The sequence below is a fragment of the Silurus meridionalis genome, chromosome 7 (assembly GCF_014805685.1).
Source record: "Silurus meridionalis isolate SWU-2019-XX chromosome 7, ASM1480568v1, whole genome shotgun sequence".
NCBI classification, from domain to species: domain Eukaryota; kingdom Metazoa; phylum Chordata; class Actinopteri; order Siluriformes; family Siluridae; genus Silurus; species Silurus meridionalis.
In genome coordinates this window covers 26,082,000-26,105,838 of record NC_060890.1, presented here as the reverse complement: position 1 = coordinate 26,105,838, position 23,839 = coordinate 26,082,000, and the positions used below count along the sequence as shown (strand labels likewise).

General features: G+C 40.3%; 1 protein-coding gene across 1 annotated transcript in view; it reads right to left on the bottom strand.

Annotated features, from left to right (window-relative positions):
- Window positions 1-12,274, bottom strand: part of cpxm2 (carboxypeptidase X (M14 family), member 2) — a 49,319-nt gene extending 37,045 nt beyond the window's left edge. Inside the window, exons 1-2 of the mRNA XM_046854580.1 lie at window positions 10,463-12,274; window positions 5,968-6,048 (exon numbers count right to left, since the gene is read on the bottom strand). Coding sequence (XP_046710536.1) covers window positions 5,968-6,048; window positions 10,463-10,730 — 349 coding nt within the window. The 5' untranslated portion in view covers window positions 10,731-12,274. The remainder of the gene's footprint in view (window positions 1-5,967; window positions 6,049-10,462) is intronic.
- Window positions 12,275-23,839: the final 11,565 nt, after the last annotated feature.

The following is a 23,839-nucleotide window of genomic DNA, read 5'->3' as shown; positions in this document are numbered from 1 at the left end:
GTTATGCTGCTGTGTGATGCAGCAGGTTCAGAACGTTGTGAAGAATTTTTCAGCACACTGAGAACAGAAATACACAGTTTCTACAATTTCCACTGGAATTCCCTAATGCAATGTGGCACCACTTTCTTCCTGTCTCTTTCACTCATTTACACACACACACACACACACCCACATGCAAACACACACAAACACACACACACACACACACACACACACACACACACACACACACACACACTTGTCCTGTCGCCCAGTGGCTTTTTCAGAAATGGGTCCTCTCTCTCTCTTGTTTGACCACACACACACACACACACACACACACACACACACACACACACACACACACACACGTAGTTTCCAAGATTTCTTCTACAACCTCTCTCTTTCCATCTCCAGATGGTCCATGGGCGCCTAACAACACAATCTTCCAGATTGTGACGTTTTCCTTACACACACACACACACACACACACACACACACACACACACACACACACACAAAAACATTAAAGGATTTTCACAATGAGAATTTCTGAAATATAGAATCATGACATCACACACACACACACACACACACACACACACACACACACACACACATACACACACACACACACACACACACACACAGCTGATTGGCAGATTCCCAAATAGCATCTTTTTAAATGTGTCACCCACACACATACACAAACACACACACAAGCACACACACTCCCTTAACAGCATCTTGTGACATGTGACAATCCACCCACGCTATCTCTCTCACACACACACGCTCACCCATTCCCTCTGATGCAACATCACATCTTTATCTTCTATATCTATCTACCGATAATAAGATCACTATGTGCTTCTAGAACGTCCCATTCCACATTTAGTCACTATTTCCTGCTCCAATAAACTCCACTCTTCTGGGAAGATGTTCCACTAGATTTGATAGAGATTTTGTGGAGATTCATTCAGCTACAAGAGCATTAGTAAAGTCAGGTACTGATGAAGGTGAGGAGGCCATTTATTTATGTTCAATAGGGTTTGGAGCTCTACAGCAGGAGATCGTCCACTCCAACCCATAGAGAGCAGATCTTTATGATGCTGGAACAGGTTTGGGTGAAGGGAACATTTCATGCTCCAGCATCCAAAGACGTCCGAAACAATCGTGTGTCTCTGACTTTGTGCTAACAGATTGATGAAGAATCACATATAGTGGAATATAGTGGAAAAGTCAGGTGTCCTGAAACTTTTAATCTTTAAAACCTCAAAGGTTTTAATTTCACACAGGCCTCAGAAATCCTGCTCCTGCAGCTGTAGAATGCGACTCTGAACACCAAAAACTTTTCCTGCTCAGTCGTCCTTTGAGTCTAATCACTCATTAGATCTCTGAAAGACGCAACGTCAGACGCATCCCTGTGCGAGTTCGGTGAGAAGGACGTCTTTCCTGTCCAAACATCTGTAAACATCCTGATGTGAACTCTGGAGCTGAAACAGTTCTGTCTTTCAGTCTTTCTGGAAGTGTTCTTTTTGAGGCATGTCAAGCACCTTCTGCGATTAGCGCCGGATCTCTAGTGTCAAAACCTGCATCTGCGCTGGATCTTTATCTTCGGGAACAGGGCGAAGTCTGCAAATCTGTAGGGTGCCGAAGTAATATCATGATGTTTCCGGCGAGAAACTCACACGTGGTCGGAAAAGCAGACGTGGTAACACACGTGGTCAGAATAGCACCAGTTACAAAACTAACCTTGAAACTCTTAAATACCACCACATAAAAGTTCTCAGAGTCTGAGATTTAATACACTATATGGACATATTGGAAAACCTGACTTTTCCACCCATCTATGGTTCTTCTCTAAACAGTTGGAGGCACACAATTGTATTAAACATCTTCGGATGATGGAGCATGTAATTTTCCCTTCACCTGAACTGGGAGACCCAAAACCTGATCCAGCATGACAATGCACAATCCTGTTCATAAAGCCAGCTCCATGAAGTTCTGCTTTGCATGGGTTGGGGTGGAAGATAAACATGATGAATTGGAACTCTGTCCTTACACTTTATACAATTTGGGAAAAGTTTTAGACTGTGCTTCCGAGCATTTTCCTCTGCCATGTGCAAAAGAACAAGTGACTCGGACTGGGACCCTTTGATAAGTGGGCAATAAATCACTTCTGTTTCTCATCTCAAACTTGGCTGAATTATTCATATTTTTCTTTATTTGGAATATGATTTAAATTGACCTACATAGACACAGGGAGGTGGAGGCGCAGTGGTTAAAGCTCTGGGTTACTGATCAGAAGGTCAGGGGTTTAAGCCCTGGTATCACCAAGCTGCCAGTCTTGGGCCCTTGAGCAAGGCTCTTAACCCTCTGTGCTCCACAGATGCTGTAGAAATAAACTTGGACTTGTATCATGGCTGAACCTGTGCTCTGACCAGAGCTCCCTAACATTTCTGTGATATGCAAAGTTGGAAGATATTGTACTGTGCTATAAAGTACACGTAAGTACACGTGACACGCTGACCTCCACTGGCCTGCCTTGATCCCGCCTCCATCTTGATGACATCATGACTGGTGTTTACATTTTAGGAAGGTGAGGAGATGCTGAGTGTGATGCAGCGCTGTTCTACTGCACTTCTCTATTATACTGATGCTTTCTACAGACGTGGGGTCATAATAATGGGATTAAGATGTGGATTGATGGAAATGGTGAAATGGTGAAATGGTGAAATGCATGGACAGTGGGTGTGTGTTTGCAATTTCTTTTGGGTTGAGATTTTTTTTCTCAATTTTTGTTTCTTTCAATATATGTAATTTCATCATAAAGAAATCAAACCCTATTAAATCCTGAGCTTTCTGTAACTCTTCTGTTCGAAATAGAATAAACATCATCTCTGTAAGAGAAATATTATTTTTTGAGAAAACCAGCCAAACGCATAACATCTAAACCTTTCCCAGGAATAAAAATCGGGTTCGAAATGAATCATTTTAAACAGAACAGAACAGAACATAAAAGTTAATAAGACACACTGACTTTCTGGACGCACACTGAAGTCGCGTTCAGGCCAGACCTTTCACTGTCTCTCTCTCACACACACACACACACACACACACACACACACTTGGCAGAAACAGAAGTATTTCAGGAATACATTATCAGCGAGTGTTCACAGGACATTAATCATGAGAGCTATAAGACTCTTATTTTGTATTTAAACTACACACAGTTAAACCACATCACATTGTTTACTGCATTTATGTTCAAATGACTCGTTACCTACATTATACAGGGCCGAAAGTTTGTGGACACCTGACTACGTAATTGCGATGTGCTACATTCAGTCCCTGTTTGCTCTTATAAGAACCTCCACTCTTCTGGTAAGATGTTCCATTAGAGCTCTTTTGGAGATTCATTCATCTACAAGGGTGTTAGAAGTCAGGTACTGATGTAGGTGAAGTGAGGAGGCCTTGGGTGCAGTTCCAATTCATCATGTTCAATAGGGTTGAGGGTCAGAGCTCTGTAGGCAGCCACTCGAGATCTTCCACACACTTCTAATCCATGTGAAGCAGATTTTCATGGAGCTGGATTTGTGCACAGGGGGCATTGTTATGCTAGAACAGGTTTGGGAATCTAGTTCAAGTTTCATGATTCAGCATTCAAGGACGTCTTTTGTGCGTCTCCATTAGTGTCGCAAAACTTTTGGGTGGATAGTGTATTAAATGTAGTTTTTCTGAACCCTGAATCTTCATATCCTCGCTTCTGCTCCTTGATCTGTTCCTTAGAGCTTCTTCTTCTTCTTCTTCTTTCGGCTGCTCCCATTAGGGGTCGCCACAATCATCCATCTCCATAACCCCTGTCCTCTACATCTGCCTCTTTCACACCAACTACCTGCATGTCTTCCCTCATCACATCCATAAACCTTCTCCTTGGTCTTTCTCTTTTCCTCCTTCCTGGTGGCTCCATCCTCAGCATTCTTCTACCAATATAACTCATGTCCCTCCTCTGCACATGTCCAAACCATCTCAATCTCGCCTCCCTCACCTTGTCACCAAAACGTCCTACATGCGCTGTCCCTCTAATAAACTCATTTCTAATCCTGTCCATCGTCGTCACTCCCAACGAACATTTCAACATCTTCAGCTCTGCTACCTCCAGCTCCACCTCCTGTCTTTTACTCAATGCCACTGTCTCTAATCCATACATCATCTCAGGTCTCACCACAGTCCTATAAACTTTCCCTTTCACTCTCACAGATACTCTTCTATCACAAATCACTCCTGCTATCACTCTTCTCCACCCACTCCATCCTGCCTGCACTCTTTTCTTCACTTCTCTAACACAATCTCCATTACTTTGCAATTTAGAGAAGAAATAAAAGAGTGGAAAATCTAATTTGAAGACACTTCCATTATACAGCTATAAACGCCACTACTGAATGAGAGGATTATTGAGATGTAATAACCTCGTTTTCCATATAAAATACTTTGACAGGCATCTGGAATACTTAAAGCAGAGTTTTCTATCAATGAAGTGTGTGTTCTCCGAGTGCTAAAGGATTCCTGGCTCTTGTTGGTCTGTGCATCTTCACTTGTGTTTTTATTCCATAGTAACGACAGAACGTCCGAAAACACACAAAAAACGTTCAACTCAGCATCTCTGAGACGTGTCCACATGAGGTGCTGCTTTTACTGGAATATGGATTTACTTTAACACACACACACACACACACACACACACACACACACACACACACACACACACACACACACATTCTCAATGGGATCTCAGATATTTGTTTTTGTGGAAGGTTCCGATACTGAACAGCAGCGGGGACTTTAGCCAAGGAATTAGTCCAGGAACCTGTAGCTCAAACATTTTCTGCTCAGTAACTTATGATCTTGATGTTTATAATCTAGAACTTAGGGCCAAGAACTTTAAATTAAAGCTAAATTTTAAATTTAAGATCAAGAACTTTAGCCTAGAACTTATATCCAGAACTTACAGCATTAAGCACTTTAACCTTGTACTGAAATTTAGAACTTAAGACAAGGAACTAAAACCTAAAACTATTAAAAACTTTAGTGAACAAATAAAATCCAGAACCTCAGATCAAGAACTAAAACCTAAAGATGAAATCCATAATTAAAGACCAGGAACTTTAGCTTAGAACTAAAATCTAGAACTGCATTATCAAGAAATTTAGTCTGTAACTAGAATCCTGAACTTAAATTCAGGGATTTAAACTTAGAACTGAAATCTAGAATTTAAGATAAACTAAAACTAATCCAGGATCAAGAGATGTAATCTAAAACTTAAATCCAGAACTTCCAGGATCAAGAAATTTATCTTATAACTGAAATACAGACATTCTATTATCCAAAAATTCTTGGACAAAAAAGAACTAAAACCGAGAACTTAAGTTCAGGAACTTAAACCTAGAACTGAAATCTAAGACTTCTTGGATTAGCCCAGATCTAAGAACTAGAATTTCCAGGATCAAGAAATATTGCCTAGACTTCAAATCCAGAATTTAGGATCTCAAACTAAACCTAGAGATGAAATCCAGAACGTTTAGAATCAGGAACTTTAACCTAGAGATGAAATCCAGAATTTAAGATCAGGAACTTTAGATTAGAACTGAAAATCCAGAATTTCCATGGCCAGGAACTATTAAAAATATTTTATGAACTCTGAATGTGCAGTAAGTTCAACCTAGATCTAAATTTCATAAACTTAATCACAAACATTAAACACAGACCAGAAAATTTAGGCTAGACCCTCAGGTATAGTAAAGACCAGGAACTTTTAGGCCACAGTTTAAACCTGACAACTTTTTATCTCAGACCCTCTGCCTTCATACTTTCCAGCTGTTCTACACATAAATCTATATTCTTCTCTACAGAAAGGTTTCAATCCACTATTAAATGATACATTTACAGCCACCTGCACACTGGATTAGATTTCGAGAAGAAACGTACCCACACTCTCGGAGCAGTAATGTCCCTCTGCCTCGCTGATGCTGTTAGAGGTCTTCTCAGCCTTCTTGCTTGAAGATTTCACTGAAAACATAAACAAAATCAACCCTTCAACAGTTGGGATTAGACTTGGATTTGTGGGTTGTTTATGAAGCTCTCAGATGCCTGCAGAAAGCCTCTGTTTTTACACATAAACGTGACTCAAGATTAAAAAAAAAGTTCTCACGCTCAGAACAAACTTATGCTTCCAGAGCAAAAAAAATCAACATCACCATCACTACCATCAACACCATCATCTGCCTGGGTTCCTTCAGGACCAACACACAGACTTTCATAGAGCATGTATCTGCTGATTGGATCTTCTAAAAAGATATGACACATCCGCTGTAGACACATTGCGGTTCTTGCATGGTTCCACTCGTTATTGTGCATTTTTATTCTATGATTCCATTTTTTCTTCTGTATTTGCTCTGATGTGCTTTAGAATTTTTAGGAGGAAACACATCATTAAATATGGTGACATTGCTGCTTTTTCAACCAGTTGAATTCATGACAATCTTTCTTACTCTACTACTTGCTAACTTTATGGATAACATCATCATCTCTTCACCTGGTTCCTCTCATGACATAGGTTTCATTACTGAACCTGCAGGGTTGCCCTGTGTCTGCTCCCTGGTTCCTCTACAAGGGTTGCTCCACATCCCAGCTTCACAGAGAAGATCAGCTTCTTAGTTTGGATGTGTAGATGCTTCCACAGCACCCATCTAAATTGTTGCTTAGCCTCCCTGCACAGGTGATGAAATCTCTGGACTTTCATGCTCCACAGAGGTCATCAATCTGTCCCTCTGCTCTGTCGCCTCCATCTGGACAACACTTGTTCCAGGAGTCCAGGCAGCTTGTGGGTTTTTTTTGCCTCTGAAAAAATGACTTTTTTTGGCAGGAACAATGAGGGGTACACGTGCTGATGGTCTCCTTGCACGGGAACCATCACTGCTCCATGAAACATGCTTCATTACATCATGAACACATGTCAGAACATGTTGAGGCTTGTTTATAAAACCAGGAATTAGCATCAGTGCATCTTCTTTCCTGTTTTCTGGTTATGACCTTTATGGTGTTTCATTTTTTCACTGATTATCCATATTATCCACCGCACTCACCACAAGAACATTGAAGACTTCCTAAGTCGTTTCGTTTCATCACTTGCATTTCAGCAGCTATAAAGTTTCAGCTTAGCTTTAAACTCTTACAGCAGAACCTCGACCCCCCGAGCAGACGAGTGTGCTTCTGAACCCTGACATCATTACTGAATTCTCATGGTACAGACTTTCAGCAGCTGCAGAACTCAAGACGGTGTTGGACGAAGAACACAAAACGAGTGACACTTGGAGGATTAAATCTGCAATCCTGAGCTGAAAGGTTTAAAAGGGACGACGTGGACGGTGATACACTATTAAATTATCACATCCCATTTCCATCTTCGTTCTTGCTTTTATATCAGAACTGTTTCTTGGAGATGGTAGTCAGGAGGTTGTGAGTGTAAATTTCAAGAGCAGGAAACTCAGCCATAAATCACTTTGGGAAAGTGGTAGTTCAGTGGGTATGTTGGACATCTGAACAAAAGGAGTTTAAAATCCACTTTCACCAAGCTGTTAAATTTGGGTTTCGGGCCAAAGCCCAAATATTTCGATTTCCATTATTTGGCAGACACCCTACATTTATCTCATTCATACACCTGAGCAGCTATTGGGTTCAGGGCCTTGGTCAGGGGCCGAGGAATGGCAGTTTGGTGTGGCTGGTATTTGAACTCACAACCAACAAATCTAAATCCTATGCCTTAAACACTAAGCTGCCACCTCCCCAATATGCTACAGGTATCAAAATTTCAAAGCATCATCAGCATCTACAAAAATGCACCAGACCCAGGGCTAGTGGTGGTTCAATGGTTAAGGCTTTAGGATACTGATCATAATGTCATGGGTTCAAGCCCCAGTATATCCAAGCTGCCACTCTTGAGGCTGTGCCGTACCATGACTGACCATGTGATCTTGGTTCCTGGTTCCTTGGTTCCTTACCAGCTTCCTGGTAAGCTAGGATACGCAAGATGGGGAGTTGGAGCTGTGTGGTTAAGGCTCTGGGTTACTAAAACTGAATGTTGTGGGTTTTAGGCCCCGGTTTTGCCAAGCTGCAACTGTTGGGTCATTGAGCAGGGTGCTCCACTGTGACATCACCAGCTTCCTAACATCACTGGGATTTGCGGAGAAAGAATTTGACTTACTTAAAAAAAAAGAGAAAATCATAAGTCTATCAGGATAAAAGCATCCACGAAATGATGTAAATGGCGATCTATTACAGCGCCCTCTACCCGAATATGTGTACCGAACGTTCCTTAAGGTTTCCATCCACATTTTCTCTTCAGACTTCACATAAGGTCAGTAACAAACCCACGAGTCCACGCATGAGAGAGAAATCATCAGGTTTAATAATCCCACTGACAGGGTTGCAAAATTCAGGAGTGTTCAAGATTTGTAACTTTCTAAGGAAATTTACAGGAATTAATAGGAATAAATTGGGAATTTACAAAATTGCAGGTTTGATAAACCATGAAATTTAAAGATTAATAAAATAAGACAAGATAATGTTTAAAACAACCATATTAAATGCGATTTTAGTTGAATTTCTATCTGCACATTCATCAATCACATGCACATGGCACACTTACTGCAGGGTTAATAAGGTCACGCCCCCTACTGGCACTGTGCGTTCATCCATCACATAACACACATTATTTCTACAATCCTGCACTCAAAACAATGTCAACAAATGTCCGTCTTTTCACATAAATGACATAAATATTGCATACATTTAGGCTTAAAACTTCCTTATTCTGTGTGTAAGCAATTAAATCAATTTTTTTTGAAAAATCTGTATTAGTTTACATACATGTCAGCCTAAATTTAGTGATACATTTCTCACATTTTTATTCATTCCCATAAATTCCTGTTAAATTTCCAAATTTGAATATTTTTAAAAGACAAAGTTCCCATGGAAAGGTTCTGGAAAGTTTCCATGAATTTACCTTAGAGGCCCATCTTTCCTTCCTGGTTTCTTTTCCCTCTGTGTGAAGTCTGACAGAAGCCTAATGCTCTGTACGGCTGTATATCTTTGTTGAAAAGTTTTGTTCGGTGAATAGACACATCGCAGGAGAGGTTTCACACAAAGGTCGGAATTTGTGTGAACGTAGAGACGAATGTGTGGATAAACAAGACGGAATAATTGTACACTGGGTAATCACATGTCTGCCATGGATTAGGGAAACCCATCACTAAAGGTACTACCGTCCCTAATTCCCACACCTGATCACTGACTGGGTTCTTCCTGGAGGCGGGTATCTTCATGGAGCTGGAGGTTACTATAACCGGAAGTTTGGACTAAAGGTGGATTTAGATGTTTACGAAGAACATACCAACCTTATGGTCAGGTGTCCACAAATTCTATTACCATACAGTGTGTAATGTTAGTAGATACAATTTTAAGTGGTTGCTCTGGTGCTGCTAAGCAGATGTTGTCTTGTTTCTGGTGGTTGCTGAGTTTGACAATTTGTGACGTCTAGACGACTGGGTCAGAGCATCTCCAAAACAGCTCTTGTGGGCTGTTCCTGGTCTTTAGTGGTCAGAATCTATCAAAAGTGCTCTGAGGAAGGAACAGTGGGGAACCGGCGACAGGGTTGTAAGCAGCTGAGGCTCATTGATGCACGTGGGGAGTGAAGGTTGGTACGTGTGGTCCAATCCAACAAATAAGCTCCTCTAGCTCAAACTGCCAAAAAAGTTCATGAAGTTAATGATCGACGGGTCATGACTGTTTTAGCAGCAAAAGGGGACCAACACAGTATTAGGCAGGTGGTCATGATATTATGCTGAGCAGTGTATACATAATTCCCTGGAGGTTTCAGGTGTTCTTCGGTCAGTGCTAGGGTGTTGCTAGCTTATTGCAGGTGGTTGTTAGATGGTTGCTAATCACTAGGTGTCCTAACATGGTTATTCGGCGCTCCAGGTGACTTCGAGGGTGTTGTTAGGTGAATACTATACTAGACGGTTGCAGTTCTTCACCAATATCACAATTTATGTATATATCTTATGAACTTAGAGAAGAAATTAGCGAGTGTGAGTGAGGAAATGAGAGGATTAGCGGCTAGTGAGGAAACATCAGCAAGAACAGGAACGAACTCGTTTTAGGTGTAACTATAAAGGGATTAAAAAAAAGTGTGATATAATTTTAGAAATATTTCACCACAAAGTTGTTGTTGGTATAAGTGGAATAAAGCGTTAGAGGACTTGGTGATTGACACATGATTGATTGATTATTTATTGATTATTAAATTATTTATTCGCACCACACACATTATTGCTTTATTCACTCCTGCTTTTTTACTGATTGTAGAAGCCACACAATGGTTAATGTTAGTTAAGAGTCAAGTGCAAAGGTCAGAGGTTGTTACCTGACTTCGTCTTGCCTCCAGCTTGTTTCACTGATGTTTTGGGTGTGTTCTGGACGGCCGGTGTGGCAGGATCCTGAGCGTCCACGATGCTCTCCTCCAGCACAGGAACGGTGTAATAATGCTCCCTGCTCAGCAACTCCTGCATGTAATAATCCTCATCCTCACTCTGGAATCCGTGCGAGACCTCTAAAAATGATCCCACAATGCCGAGCAGCAAGAGAACGAAGACACCGGGGCGTCCTGGTCCAACGGAGAAGAGGGACACCATCGTGCCCTCTTTTTGTCTTACCCTTTTTTATTCTGTCTTCCTTCCTTTTGTCTTCTCCCTCTCTTTCTTTCTTTCTCTCTTACTTTCTCTTTCTTTCTTTCTTTCTTTCTTTCTTTCTTTCTTTCTTTCTTTCTTTCTTTCTTTCTTCTTTTTCAAACTTCCTGATTAAGAGAGAGAGAGATTTCAGACTTCTCGAGATCCTCAATGAAAACTAGTGAGCCAAGAGGACCTTAAGAGGGATAGAGCAAAAAACAGAGGGAGAGAGAGAGAGAAAGAAAGAGGGAGGGACTGAAAGAAAGGATATTATAAATGTAAGAGGAGACAGAGAGGAAGTAAAGCGCTTTGAAGCAGGTGGTCAAATCCGGAGCTGAAAAGTCTATAACCTTTAATCTCCTCAGAGAAGACATACAGAGGAAAAGAAGACAATGAACGATTGAGAAAGGAAAGATGAAAAAGATGAATAGAGGAAGAAATGAGACATATAGACTGGGAGAAATCAGGCTGCAACACTATGCCATGTGTCTCCGAGCCAAAGTCCTTTTCCAGAAGAAGTTAAAAAGAGGCACATATGGAGCGAATAAAACAAGAATGAAGAGAGAAAGAAAGAAAAAAAGAGAGAGAAAAGAGAGATCAGGACTGCAGATGCCTTTAATGCTCACATATGTGAAGCTCTATAATAAATAATACATTCACTATATAATAGGATCAGAATCAGTTATGCAGATGAACAGATCAGGGCAGAGCGATACAATGATAAAATATTGATATTGTGATAAATTAGGGCTCGATATCTGATATCTCGATATGCGTATCTGTGTACATTACAGCTATAATAATACAAATCATTACACACGTGTTACATTCTGTAATAAACCTCTACAAATGTAGAATGGTAAACATCATAAGTGCATTCATGTAGTCTTATAATGCAGTCATAATGCTTTTTACACATACAGTACAGGCCCAGAAGTATTGGGACACCTGACTTTACCAGCCAGATGTGATTCTTCTTTAAAAACTGTTACCACACAGATTAACTCACACAATTATATAAAAGGTCTATGGAAACAAATGTGTTCCATCATGATAATACCCCTGTGCACAAAGCACCTCCATGAAGATCTGCCTTCCATGGGTTGGAGTGGAAGATCTCTTGCTATAGAGCTCCAACTTTATTGAACATAAATGTGAACACTGACTACACTGAAGTGTCTAACGTCTACACTAATGTTGATTAATTAAAAAATTGGTGTTTGGTGTTTGTGTCTAAAAAAACTCTCCTGGTCCACGATATCATTTACAAACGTCTGAAAACGCTCATGTCCCTGCCCTGCGTAAACGAAGGTGATTCGATCTGCATCATTTCCGCTTGGCATTGCATCATCGTCTTCAAAATCCTGTTTACACAGTCCACACTGCGACCCAAAAATAAAACTTTCAAATGTATCCACTTTGCAGAACGATTTAAAAAAGCTACATTTTTATTTACTTTAAAAGAATCCCACTGTCTCAGTGTGGATGGAACACCAAAACAGAGAAATAAATCTGCTCTTTCAACCAAAGTGTGGACACGGTCTGAGAGCGTCTGGTTATGATGAAGCTGAGGTCGAGGAACTGTAAATGGAGGAGTGGAATAAAGTTCAGAGTGGATAAATGTTGTAATTTTTTTGCAATTAAAAAAAGCTTTTAATTCTTTTTTACTGGCATTGTGTTACTCCTGCTTGTTTTTTATTTATATATATATTCTTATTAGTAATATATTGTAATATAATTAGCCACCCCTGTGTACTTCTGTCCTCCTACTACTGACAATAAAACCTTTCCAAAAACCTCTGATTTTCACGACACCTTGTAAGAAAGGCAACACAAAACACAGATTTCACAGAAAAACAGGAGCATAGGTTGATTTTTTTATTACATTTTTATTATTTTATCTTATTTTTGATATAATAACCCCCACTTTTCTGAAAAGATGTTCCACTAGATTTTGTGAAGATTCATTCAGCTGCAACTGTGTTAGTAAAGTCAGGTACTGGTGTAGGTGAGAAGGTGAGGAGGGTCTGGCGTGCAGTCAGCGTTCACATTCGTTTTTGTACAATAGGTTTGGAGCTCTATAAACCGCGAATGCATTGAAGAACCGCGAATGCATTATAGTGTTTCCAATCTAACTTAGCCATATGACATTAGCAAGAAATCTTTCCAGAAACCTCCAGAGGGTATCAGGTTGAGGGTGACTGTCTAATGACCTGAGCGATGAAGCTGAGATGGACAGTGGAATAAAGCTGACTTCATGAAACAAAACTGAATCATCCTAAAAATCTTTTGCTTTCAAAAATCACTGACCCTTGAGAAGAACCAGATAGAGGAGACCTATCCCATAGAGGAAGTTCTATTGGAAGACAGGGGGTCCATGGGCTAACAAATCACTGATTACCCGCAGCAGAGTCTCTTGATTGAAGTGTCTGAGGATCTAAAGTCCTGAAACACTCCGGGTTCATCACTTATAGTGAGTCCAAAGTGGCATCATGTTTGATCAGGTTCAAGAAACCGTAGTTGAAGTAGTTCACAACAGTGACTAGAGGGAATACAGGCCTCTTCTGTTCATGGGATTCCTGCAGCACTACGGTTCTGTCCTATGGATCGGTTTAGCAGCTCCCCAACAAAGCAACAACTTCCAGGCCGTGTGCTGGAGCTTGGAGTAGATTCCCTTCACCATATGGTTCTGTTCTAAGGTTTCTAACAATACGTAAGTGGCTGCACACCAAAAAAAAAAACATAAGGATAAAGCTAGCATGGAATTTATTAAGCGATTTGATTTCTTTTTTCCTGATAAATATTTGCGGCTGAAGTCGAGGCCAGACGACGTCAGAGTACCTTCCCTGAGGATCTGCCCGCTCTGAAGCCTGGACCTGCCTTGACAAGGATGCAATTTTCACATTAGAGGAGCAGTAAGGTAGAAAATCAGAATGTGTGTGTGTGTGTGTGTGTGTGTGTGTTTTGCAATAGCACCCGCGTCAAGCCCAGTGCCAGAACACATCACATCAACAATTGCTGAAGAGTCGGTTTAATTCACGTCCAACACACACCCACGTCCAACATCACGTCTCACGGCTTACACTTAATCCATACCAAATCCTCAGAGCTTCCTAACTATCATCACGCTGGCCGCGGCGTCGGTTCGGCTGTGTTCCGAACACGTGGTAGAAAGCGGAGGTAGGGGGGTGTAGGAGTCTGTACAAGGCGTTAACAAGGTGGCTTTTTGGGGGGTGGGGGGGACATTTGTAGAGACAGAGCGAGACCCATTACAGTTAAAAGCTCCTGCTTCATTACGTCTTATTCTCAGCATGGGAGGAAGTGCAGCTCCTACTCGACCTTAACATGTGAGCTGAGTGTGTATGACACACACACACACACACACACACACACACACACACACACACACACACAAAACATCAGGCTCAGACATGGGCAAATACCTGAAGATGTGGAGGAGGATGAAGCCAGGCAAACAACACACACACACACACACACACACACACACACACAAACACACACTTAATGCTTCTATTCCGATCCAACATTTAACAGAAAGCAGATTTTTATGCCTGATCTGATTTCAGAAATTAAAATGAAAACTCTACTGTAACTAAATCCATGTATGTAAGAAATGAAACACAGCACAGCTTCCACAGGGGGCACCATGGCAACCACACAGCAACCTGACCTAACAACACTATACAAACCACTTTAACACCCTAAATTCCACTTGGAATACTAAGGCAACCTCCTAGCAACCACCTGAAATTCCATTACCACATTAATGTCCAGCAACTAGCATGAGACACCATAGAAATAAATCCTGCAACCCCTTACAATTGACCTTACAACACTCTAAATTTACCTGGAATGCCATAGCAACCACCTTGCAACCTTTCAAGGAACCACCTTAAATAACAGAGCATCCACCTGAAATTCCATAAAACAAGAGCGAAGCAACCACCTGGGATACACAGCATCCATCTATCAACCCTAAAGCACTAACAACACATTGGAAACCACCTGAAATTCCACTACCACCTAGGAAGTGCTTAGCACCTAGACTGGACACCATAGAAAACAACCCAAAACCACCCTAAATACTGACCTAACAACACCTTGGATACCACCGATACCTGAGCAAAATCCTACCAACTATACAACGTCTCAAATAACCACTGGGAACACCAAATCAACCACCTATAAACACCACCAGGAACACCACATCAAACTCCAATAAACACCACCAGGAACACCACATCCAACTCCAATAAACACCAACGGGAACATCACATCAACCTCCAATAAACACCACCGGAAAAACATCACATTAAACTGCTATACACACCACCAGGAAGAACACATCAACCTACTATAAACACCACTGGGAACACCACATCAAACTCCTATACACACCACCAGGAACACCACATCAGCCCCCTGGCAACACAATCTACTGTAACAACACAACTTAACAACACAAACCCCAGTAGCTAAACAGCATATTTTAAAACACATAAGAACACACAGGTGTGTCGGTGAGCAGTATCATGTGACAGACATGTGACGTACAGAGGACATAAGTAATGTAGTTTACACCGATTGTCACCAGGCGATTCACTGGATTAGAACTGGTCACTGAAATCAGAATTGCTTCCTGTCCTTCATCTCAGTCCACTGCACTAAATCACCACAGTGACAGAAAATCTCAGAAAAAGCAGATGGATATGAACTCATGCTGCAGGTATGCATTTTAAATCAGCACCAGGACAAAAAAACATGCTGAGGGAATAAAGAGCAGGCGTCTGTTCTGGGGTTCAGCTGCACTAAACTATTTCAGTCTCACTTATTTATTCAATCAGATTCTGGCTGCCATTAGACAAGAAAACAAACTTCTACAAACATACACACAATTTACATACATCATACATACAACATACACACAACTTACAAACACCATACATACAACTTGCATACACAATTTACAAACACCATACACACAATTTATATACATTATACATACAACCTACACACAACTTGTAAACATCATACATACAACATACACACAACACAAACATCATACATACATCATACATACAACATACACAACTTACAAACACCATACACACAATTTATATACATCATACATACATACATACACACAACTTACAAACATCATACATACAACATACACACAATTTACAAACATCCTACACACAACTTACAAACATCATACCTACAACCTACACACAACTCGCATACATCATACATACAACATACACACAACACAAACATCATACATACAACCTACACACAACTTACATACAAACTACATACAACGTACACACAACTTACATACATACAACCTACACACAACTTACATACATCATACATACAACCTACACACAACTTGTAAACATCATACATACAACTTACACACAACTTGTAAACATAATACATACAACCTACACACAACTTACAAACATCATACATACAACATACACACAACTTACATACATCATACATACAACATACATGCAACAAACATAACCATCAGACATCAACATGCAACATACAACATGTATCAACATACAAAATTAACAGACATCATAAACATACACAATTAGACATCAACATACACCATCAGACATCAACATGCAACATACAACATAAAACATACACATTATACAGCATCAACATACATCAACATATCAAAATACAACATTATATTGCATCAACATACAACAACATACACCATCAGACATCAACATACACCATGGACATACCCCATCATACAACATTAACAAACATCAACATACAAAGTCAACATACAATATGAACATACACCATCATACATAAACATAACATAAAACATACATCATACAACATACAAAATCAGCATATAACATTAACATACAACACATCTATGAATATGTAAATTAAACAAGCTCCCCTTTTTTCATTCAGATTGTTTAATAATCCAGTTACAGACCTGAGCTGAAAGCTTCTGAGATGCAAAGACTCTCCAAGAACCTGTGTTCCGCCTGTGCTAATTTAATACATTCAGAGAAAACATCTGGTGATCAAGATGAAGTGTTTCTCTCTCTTTCTCTCTCTCACTCACACACACACACACACACACACACAGTACTTAAGAATGCTTTTAAAATTAAATGAACAAAAGAAAAATCCAAATTAGATCAAAGTTTGGTGTGAGCACCATTTACCTGCAAAACAGATGTGCACACAGTTTCTGAAGGAACTCAGCAGGTAGGTGATTCCAAGCATCTTGCAGAACTAACCACAGATTATTTGGCATGTAGGTTCCTTAAATCATTCTGTGTCTTCATGTAATCCCAAACAGACTTGACAATGTTGAGATCAGGACTCTGTGGAGGCCAAAACTATCACTACTAGGACTCTTTTTGTTCTCTATGCTGAAGATAATTTGAAATTGGAGATGTTTAAAGTCCACACATACTTTACTCAGTGATTATTACTACCTGTTTTAGTGTCACGCTGGTAAACTCACATAATAATATCAAGGCTGTCATTCGATAAAAATATTGAATCCAACTTATAATGCTTTTTTGCATAAAGCATCAATATTTTTCCATATTCATGTTAAATATTTATTAAGTATTGCACTTAATCGCACATTAATTGAAAATGTGCGATTAAGTGCAATACTTAATACATTTTCAACCTGAATATGGAGAAATATTGATGCTTTATGCAAATGTATGATTATTACTAGTGAAACCAAACTCAACATAAAGCATGAAGACTAAATATTCTCGTAAAGGTAATTATGGTGTTTAAAAATTATGTAAATCATCAGGACACCAAACGGTTAGCCAGAATGTTTAACAAGATTTTGGAAGGTGAGGTGAGGTGCCTGAGGAATGAAGAAGGAGTGTGCTGGTAACAATCTTTAAAAATAAGGGAGATGTGCAGACATGCAGTAACTGGTTTAATGTGGAGGTGGAACTGCATCAAGGTTCGGCTCTAAACCCTTTACTGTTTGCGAATGTGGTGAGACCTGAGATGTTGTATGGTTTAGAGACAGTGGTATTGAGTAAAAGACAGGAGGTGGAGCTGGAGGTAGCAGAGCTGAATATGTCAAAATGTTCCTTAAAAGTGACGACAATGGACAGGATTAGAAACAAGTTCATTAGAGGGACAGCACATGTAGGACGTTTTGGAGACAAGGTGAGGGAGGTGAGATTGAGATGGTTTGGACATGTGGACATGGGGTATATCAGTAGGAGAATGCTGAGGATGGAACCACCAGGAAAGAGGAAAAGAGAAAGTTTAAGGAGGTGGTTTATGGATGTGGTGAAGGAAGTTGGTTTAAAAGAGGCAGATGTAGAGGACAGAGTAGTATGGAGACGGATGATCCGCTGTGGTGACCCCTATGGGAGCAGCCAAAAAAAGAAGAAGATCAGGACACGAAATGGTACGTTTCTCAAACGGACAGTTAATGAGGTTATACCGGAGAAAGATCTACGTTGAGATCTTTGCATTGGAGAGACCTTGCTGATGCAGAAGAACTGCCTTGTGACTTGTTACCATGCTCAGTATTGCCCTGGTGTGGGACCTGTGACATGAAACTGTCTTTCACAACCTCACCTACACTGCTGTTCCTGTTTCACTTCAAGCCTGGGTTTCAAGCTACAGATGAAATTGATGATCATCAGCACCTGCTTGGTAGAAGTGGTTCATCAAACACCTTAGTGATCCTACAAAAGCCCTGACTTTGTGCAAGTGTACAGTGCTCAGTGTTCCCTCATGTTTCAAAGGAACTGTACATGAAATTGTCAAATTGCATCTTTATACCATACAATGAATACAAATACAGAATAAATCAAAACATTTATTTACGTATGTAGCTTTAGATTGTGTCTTAGTTTTAAAGGGTAAAATGTACTATTGTTTTTGCCAGAACATTCTTGTGACTGGAAGCTACTCCTCCATGCCCCGGTACTGGGTGGTGACCTGGTAGTTGGCGAACTCTGGTGTAAACACACAGTAAATGTAGAAAATTATGTTTTTAATTTTTTTGTTCATAATTTCTGGACTTCCTTCAGTTTATTTATTTTGTCCTACAAAGCGAGAGTGTTAGAACCATGAAATTGTTTCCCATCTCATCTGTGAAGTTTAATCAGTTTACAAAACAGAAGACCATGAAGCTCCCTGATGAACAGAGAAATGGTTTATGATTACGCTTTCTGTATACTTCAACCGAAGCCAGTAATTAGAAACAGACATTAAAAAAACACCCGAAACCTAACGGCAGGAGGAATGGAAATAAATAAACAGCAGAATAATCAGGAAAGAGCTCACGGAGCAACAGATCACACAGGCAAACAAATGTGGCTAAGAAACCACCTGTAAAGCATCGAGAAAAGGGAGAGAAATGCCAAACACCAGTGAGCAAATCAAACATGAGAAATAAAATTGTCTTGGAAGCAAGACAATGGAAATACACTGTACTGCCAAAACTATTGGGACACCTGACTTTTCCAGTCATTTGTTGTTCTTCTTCAAACTGATACCACAAAGTTGGAGAGAGACAATCGTATCAAACGTCTTTGGAGGCTGGAGCATGGAATTTTCCCTTAACTTGAACTAGCAGATCCAAACCTGTTCCAGCTCCATGAAGATCTGCTTTCCATGGGTTGGAGTGGAAGATCTCCTGCCGTAAAGCTCCAACGCTATTGAACAAGAAGGAATGTGAACGCTGGCTGCACCACAGGTCTCCTCACCTTCTCACCTACATCAGTACTGACTTTACCAACTCCCTTGTAGCTGAATGAATCTACATAAATCTGCACAAAATCTAGTTGAACATCTTCCCAGAAGAATGGAGTTTCTTATAACAGCAAGTTTGGAATAAATGTGGAATGAGATGTTAAAAAAGAAGCACATACTAATTTTAGGGTCAGGTGTCTATAAACATTTGACCAAACACAGTATCAGAATGATAAGCAGTGCAAAAATGAGAAGATTTAAACTCCAGAAACAAATAAGTTATACACTTATGAATGCATTATGTCAGAGAAATGAAAAATAGTCAAATAAAATATAAACAATAATTTAACAGTGAAATCCACAACACACAGATGATGAAAATAGATAAAGAGATAAATAGTAATACTGGATAAATACTAGGAGACACAGGAGAGTAAAATGAGACAACAGTGAGTGTGACTAAGGCACAATGGATCAGAGGTGTTTTGAGTGAACATGATCTAAAGATGGCCTGCATCTCAGGTGACATGTCCTAGTTGTGTCCTGGGAATAGCTCTGGCTTGCTCTGGTTATATCCTGGGCATGACCTGGATGTATCCTGGGTTTGTATAGATTTAATTCTTCTTCTTCATTTGCAGATGCAGTATAAAAACCCACACTGGAATATGCTTACTCAGAAACTGTGTTGTTCTGTTCTCTTAGATCTCCAGAATTCTCACAGCAAGTCTGTCAGCACCTTGAAGAGATTTGTCATGGTCATAAAAACATCAGCAGTCCTATTAGATAGATTTAAAAGCAGAAGTAAAAAAAATAACTATCTATTAGTGTCATTTAGTAGGATAATTTGGAATTGTATAATGATAGGGTGTGAAGGATGCGATCCTGCTTATAGGTAATACCAGGACTTGCGTGTAGAACTGGTTGGACTGCAGGTACAGATGATGGGGACTTACAAAAAGGCCTACATGGTAATTAACATGGATGAAGCAATAACCTGGAGAATTAGTAACAGAATATGTGGGCCAAGCTAGCTACACAGCTAACAAAATCCAGCTGTGACAGGTTTGGCTCAGACTGAGAGATTGTAATAATACAGTATTTGATGAAACGCCAAAAACAACTAATACTTGACTCATTTCAGCCACGCCCAGAACACAGCTGGCACACACCAAGGACACCCCCACAAGACCCAAGGACACGTTTTAGAGAGCAACTGTTATGCTGTAAAGTGAAATTAGTGTCGTATGAGGTGGTATCAGAAGGTTTCTAGACTAACGGTGTAACTGGTGCTGTTCTGACCCACATGCATTCCCACGCCTGCAATTACAATCCAGGCAGCGAGTTGGAACAAAGAGCAAACCTGAAATTCTGCATGAAACTGAGCAAATCTGCCACAGAGGTGTTTGACATGACGTACGTTTGGCATTCGGCGATACCGCAACATCAATGGCAAATGAAGAGAGATCAGGAAGACCTTCAGTGAGCTCAACACTCCGAAAAATGTCAAAACCATTCAGGAACTTGTGCATGATGACCATCAGAGAACAATCCACATGGTCTGAATCCACGATGAAGATCTGGTTCACCTTTTTGACACCGTTGCACGCGATCGTGTCAAAAAGGAGAACCGGATCTTCTTCAAAAAGAAGACTTTCAGGACACGTTCCAGAAGAACGCTGGGAGAAGGACCTGCTGTATTGCTGTGCAAGGGGACTATTTTGAAGGTAATAGTGTGGAAACGTAGATAAGTAAACTTTTTGATACCACCTCGTAAGGATTCCAGTCTGGGAACTCATCTGAAGACCACTGACCAGATATTCAGCCGGGGAACATCACGTAAAAAAAACACGGCTTGGGATATAAAGATAAAGGAACACGCAGATCAGATTTGAGACCAAGAACTCAATCAAAGAATAATTACAGACAAACAAACAAATCTAAGACTCAAAACTAAACAAATGAAAGAACTAAACACAGACAAGGCTGAAACAAACGTAAAACGAAACCACATGACTTCAACTTCATAACAAAAATACATGAAGGTTGCACTCATCACGTTTGTTTCCAAAAAGAAACAAATTCCTGAGATTTCTCTGAATAAAAACCCTTCTTCATTCTCTCACTCTACTTTCAGGCCATTAATCTGAAGATACTGAAACATCATAAGGGCTCCACACCAGGTCATGTGCAGTTCTTTAGCTAACATCATGCATGTTTTTGTTTGAGACAAACCTGCTGAAAAGAACCAGGAAATTGGAATATGAGAGGATTGAGGAGAACGGAAACATCTGCAGAAGTAAATAGCGAGACTGGGTCATCTCAGAGACATCGAGGTCTGCTGTCAGGTCAACGTCCTCGCGATACAATCCTCCTCATCTAAAACAAATATTCATATTCCGTTCTCAAAGCCTCCACATCATCACACTCTCACACCAAAGCTATTTTTAAAGCCGTTATTATTCTTCCTGCTTTGAGGCTGTGGGTGAAAACAGACACGGGGTTCTACTGATTGGTTCCAGGATAAGATATCTTACGGACATGAGCAAAATATGTCAAGATCTTTTCAGATGGAGCCAGAGAAGAAAGAATGGAACATTCTTAATGCTCATAAAATACTTATAGTTGTAATCAATAGCATGAGGGAACAGACAGGAGGAAAGGAAATGAAGGAGGAGTCATTATTATTATTATTATTATTATTATTATTATTATTATAAAATCAGAGGTCAAAACCACTAAACCCGCAAATGACATTAATTAAGGATGTAAGGTGAAGAGGGAATGAGTGAGACTAAAACAGTGAGTCAGTGAGTAAGTAAATGAGTGAGTGAGTGAGTAAAAAATAAGAAAGTGGGTAAATGAGTAAGGGAGTTAATAAGTGAGTAAATGAGTGGATGAAAAAAATGTGAGTGAGTAAGTGAGTGAATGAGTGAGTGAGTGAGTAACTGAGTAAATGAGTGAGTGGGTGAGAGAGTGAGTGAGTGAGTAAATGAGTGAGTGAGTGAGTAAATGAGTGAGTGAGTAAGGGATTGGTTAAAAAATGAGTGAGTGAGTAAATAAGTGAGTGAGTGAGTGAGTGAGTGAGTGAGTGAGTGAGTGAGTGAGTGAGTAAGTAAATGAATGAATGAGTGAGTGAGTGAGTAAATGGTGAGTGAGTGAGTGAGTAAATGATTGAGTGAGTGAATGAGTGAGTGAGTAAATGAGTGGTGAGTGAGTGGTGAGTGAGTGAGTGAGTGAGTGAGGTGAGTGAGTGAGTGAGTGAGTGAGTGAGTAAATAAGTGAGTGAGTGAGTAAGTGAGTGAGTGAGTGAGTGAGTAAGTGAATGAGTGAGTGAGTGAGTGAGTGAGTGAGTGAGTGGGTGAGTGAGTGAGTGAGTGGTGAGTGAGTGTGAGTGAGTGAGTGAGTGAGTGAGTGAGTGAGTGAGTGGTGAGTGAGTGAGTGAGTGATTGGATGAAAAATATAAGTGAGTGAGTGAGTAAATAAGTGAGTGAGTGAGTGAGTGAGTGAGTGAGTGAGTGAGTGAGTGAGTGAGTAAGTAAATGAATGAATGAGTGAGTGAGTGAGTAAATGGTGAGTGAGTGAGTGAGTAAATGATTGAGTGAGTGAATGAGTGAGTGAGTAAATGAGTGGTGAGTGAGTGGTGAGTGAGTGAGTGAGTGAGTGAGGTGAGTGAGTGAGTGAGTGAGTGAGTGAGTGAGTGAGTGAGTAAGTGAGTGAGTGAGTGAGTGAGTAAGTGAATGAGTGAGTGAGTGAGTGAGTGAGTGAGTGAGTGGGTGAGTGAGTGAGTGAGTGGTGAGTGAGTGTGAGTGAGTGAGTGAGTGAGTGAGTGAGTGAGTGAGTGGTGAGTGAGTGAGTGAGTGATTGGATGAAAAATATAAGTGAGTGAGTGAGTGAGTAAGTGAATGAGTGAGTGAGTGAGTGAGTGAGTGAGTGTGTGAGTGAGTGAGTGAGTAAGTGAATGAGTAAATGAGTGAGTAAATGAGTGAGTGAGTGGGTGAGTGAGTGAGTGAGTATGTGAGTAGATGAGTGAGTGAGTGAGTGAGTGAGTGAGTGAGTGAGTGAGTGAGTGAGTGAGTGATTGGATGAAAAATATAAGTGAGTGAGTGAGTGAGTGAGTGAGTGAGTGAGGATTGGATGAAAAATAAGTGAGTGAGTGAGTGAGTAAGTAAATGAGTGAGTGAGTGGTGAGTGAGTGAGTGAGTGAGTGAGTAAATGAGTGAGTGAGTGAGTGAGTGAGGAGTGAGTGAGTGAGTGAGTGAGTGAGTAAGTGAGTGGTGAGTAAGTGAATGAGTGAGGAGTGAGTGAGTGAGTGAGTGAAT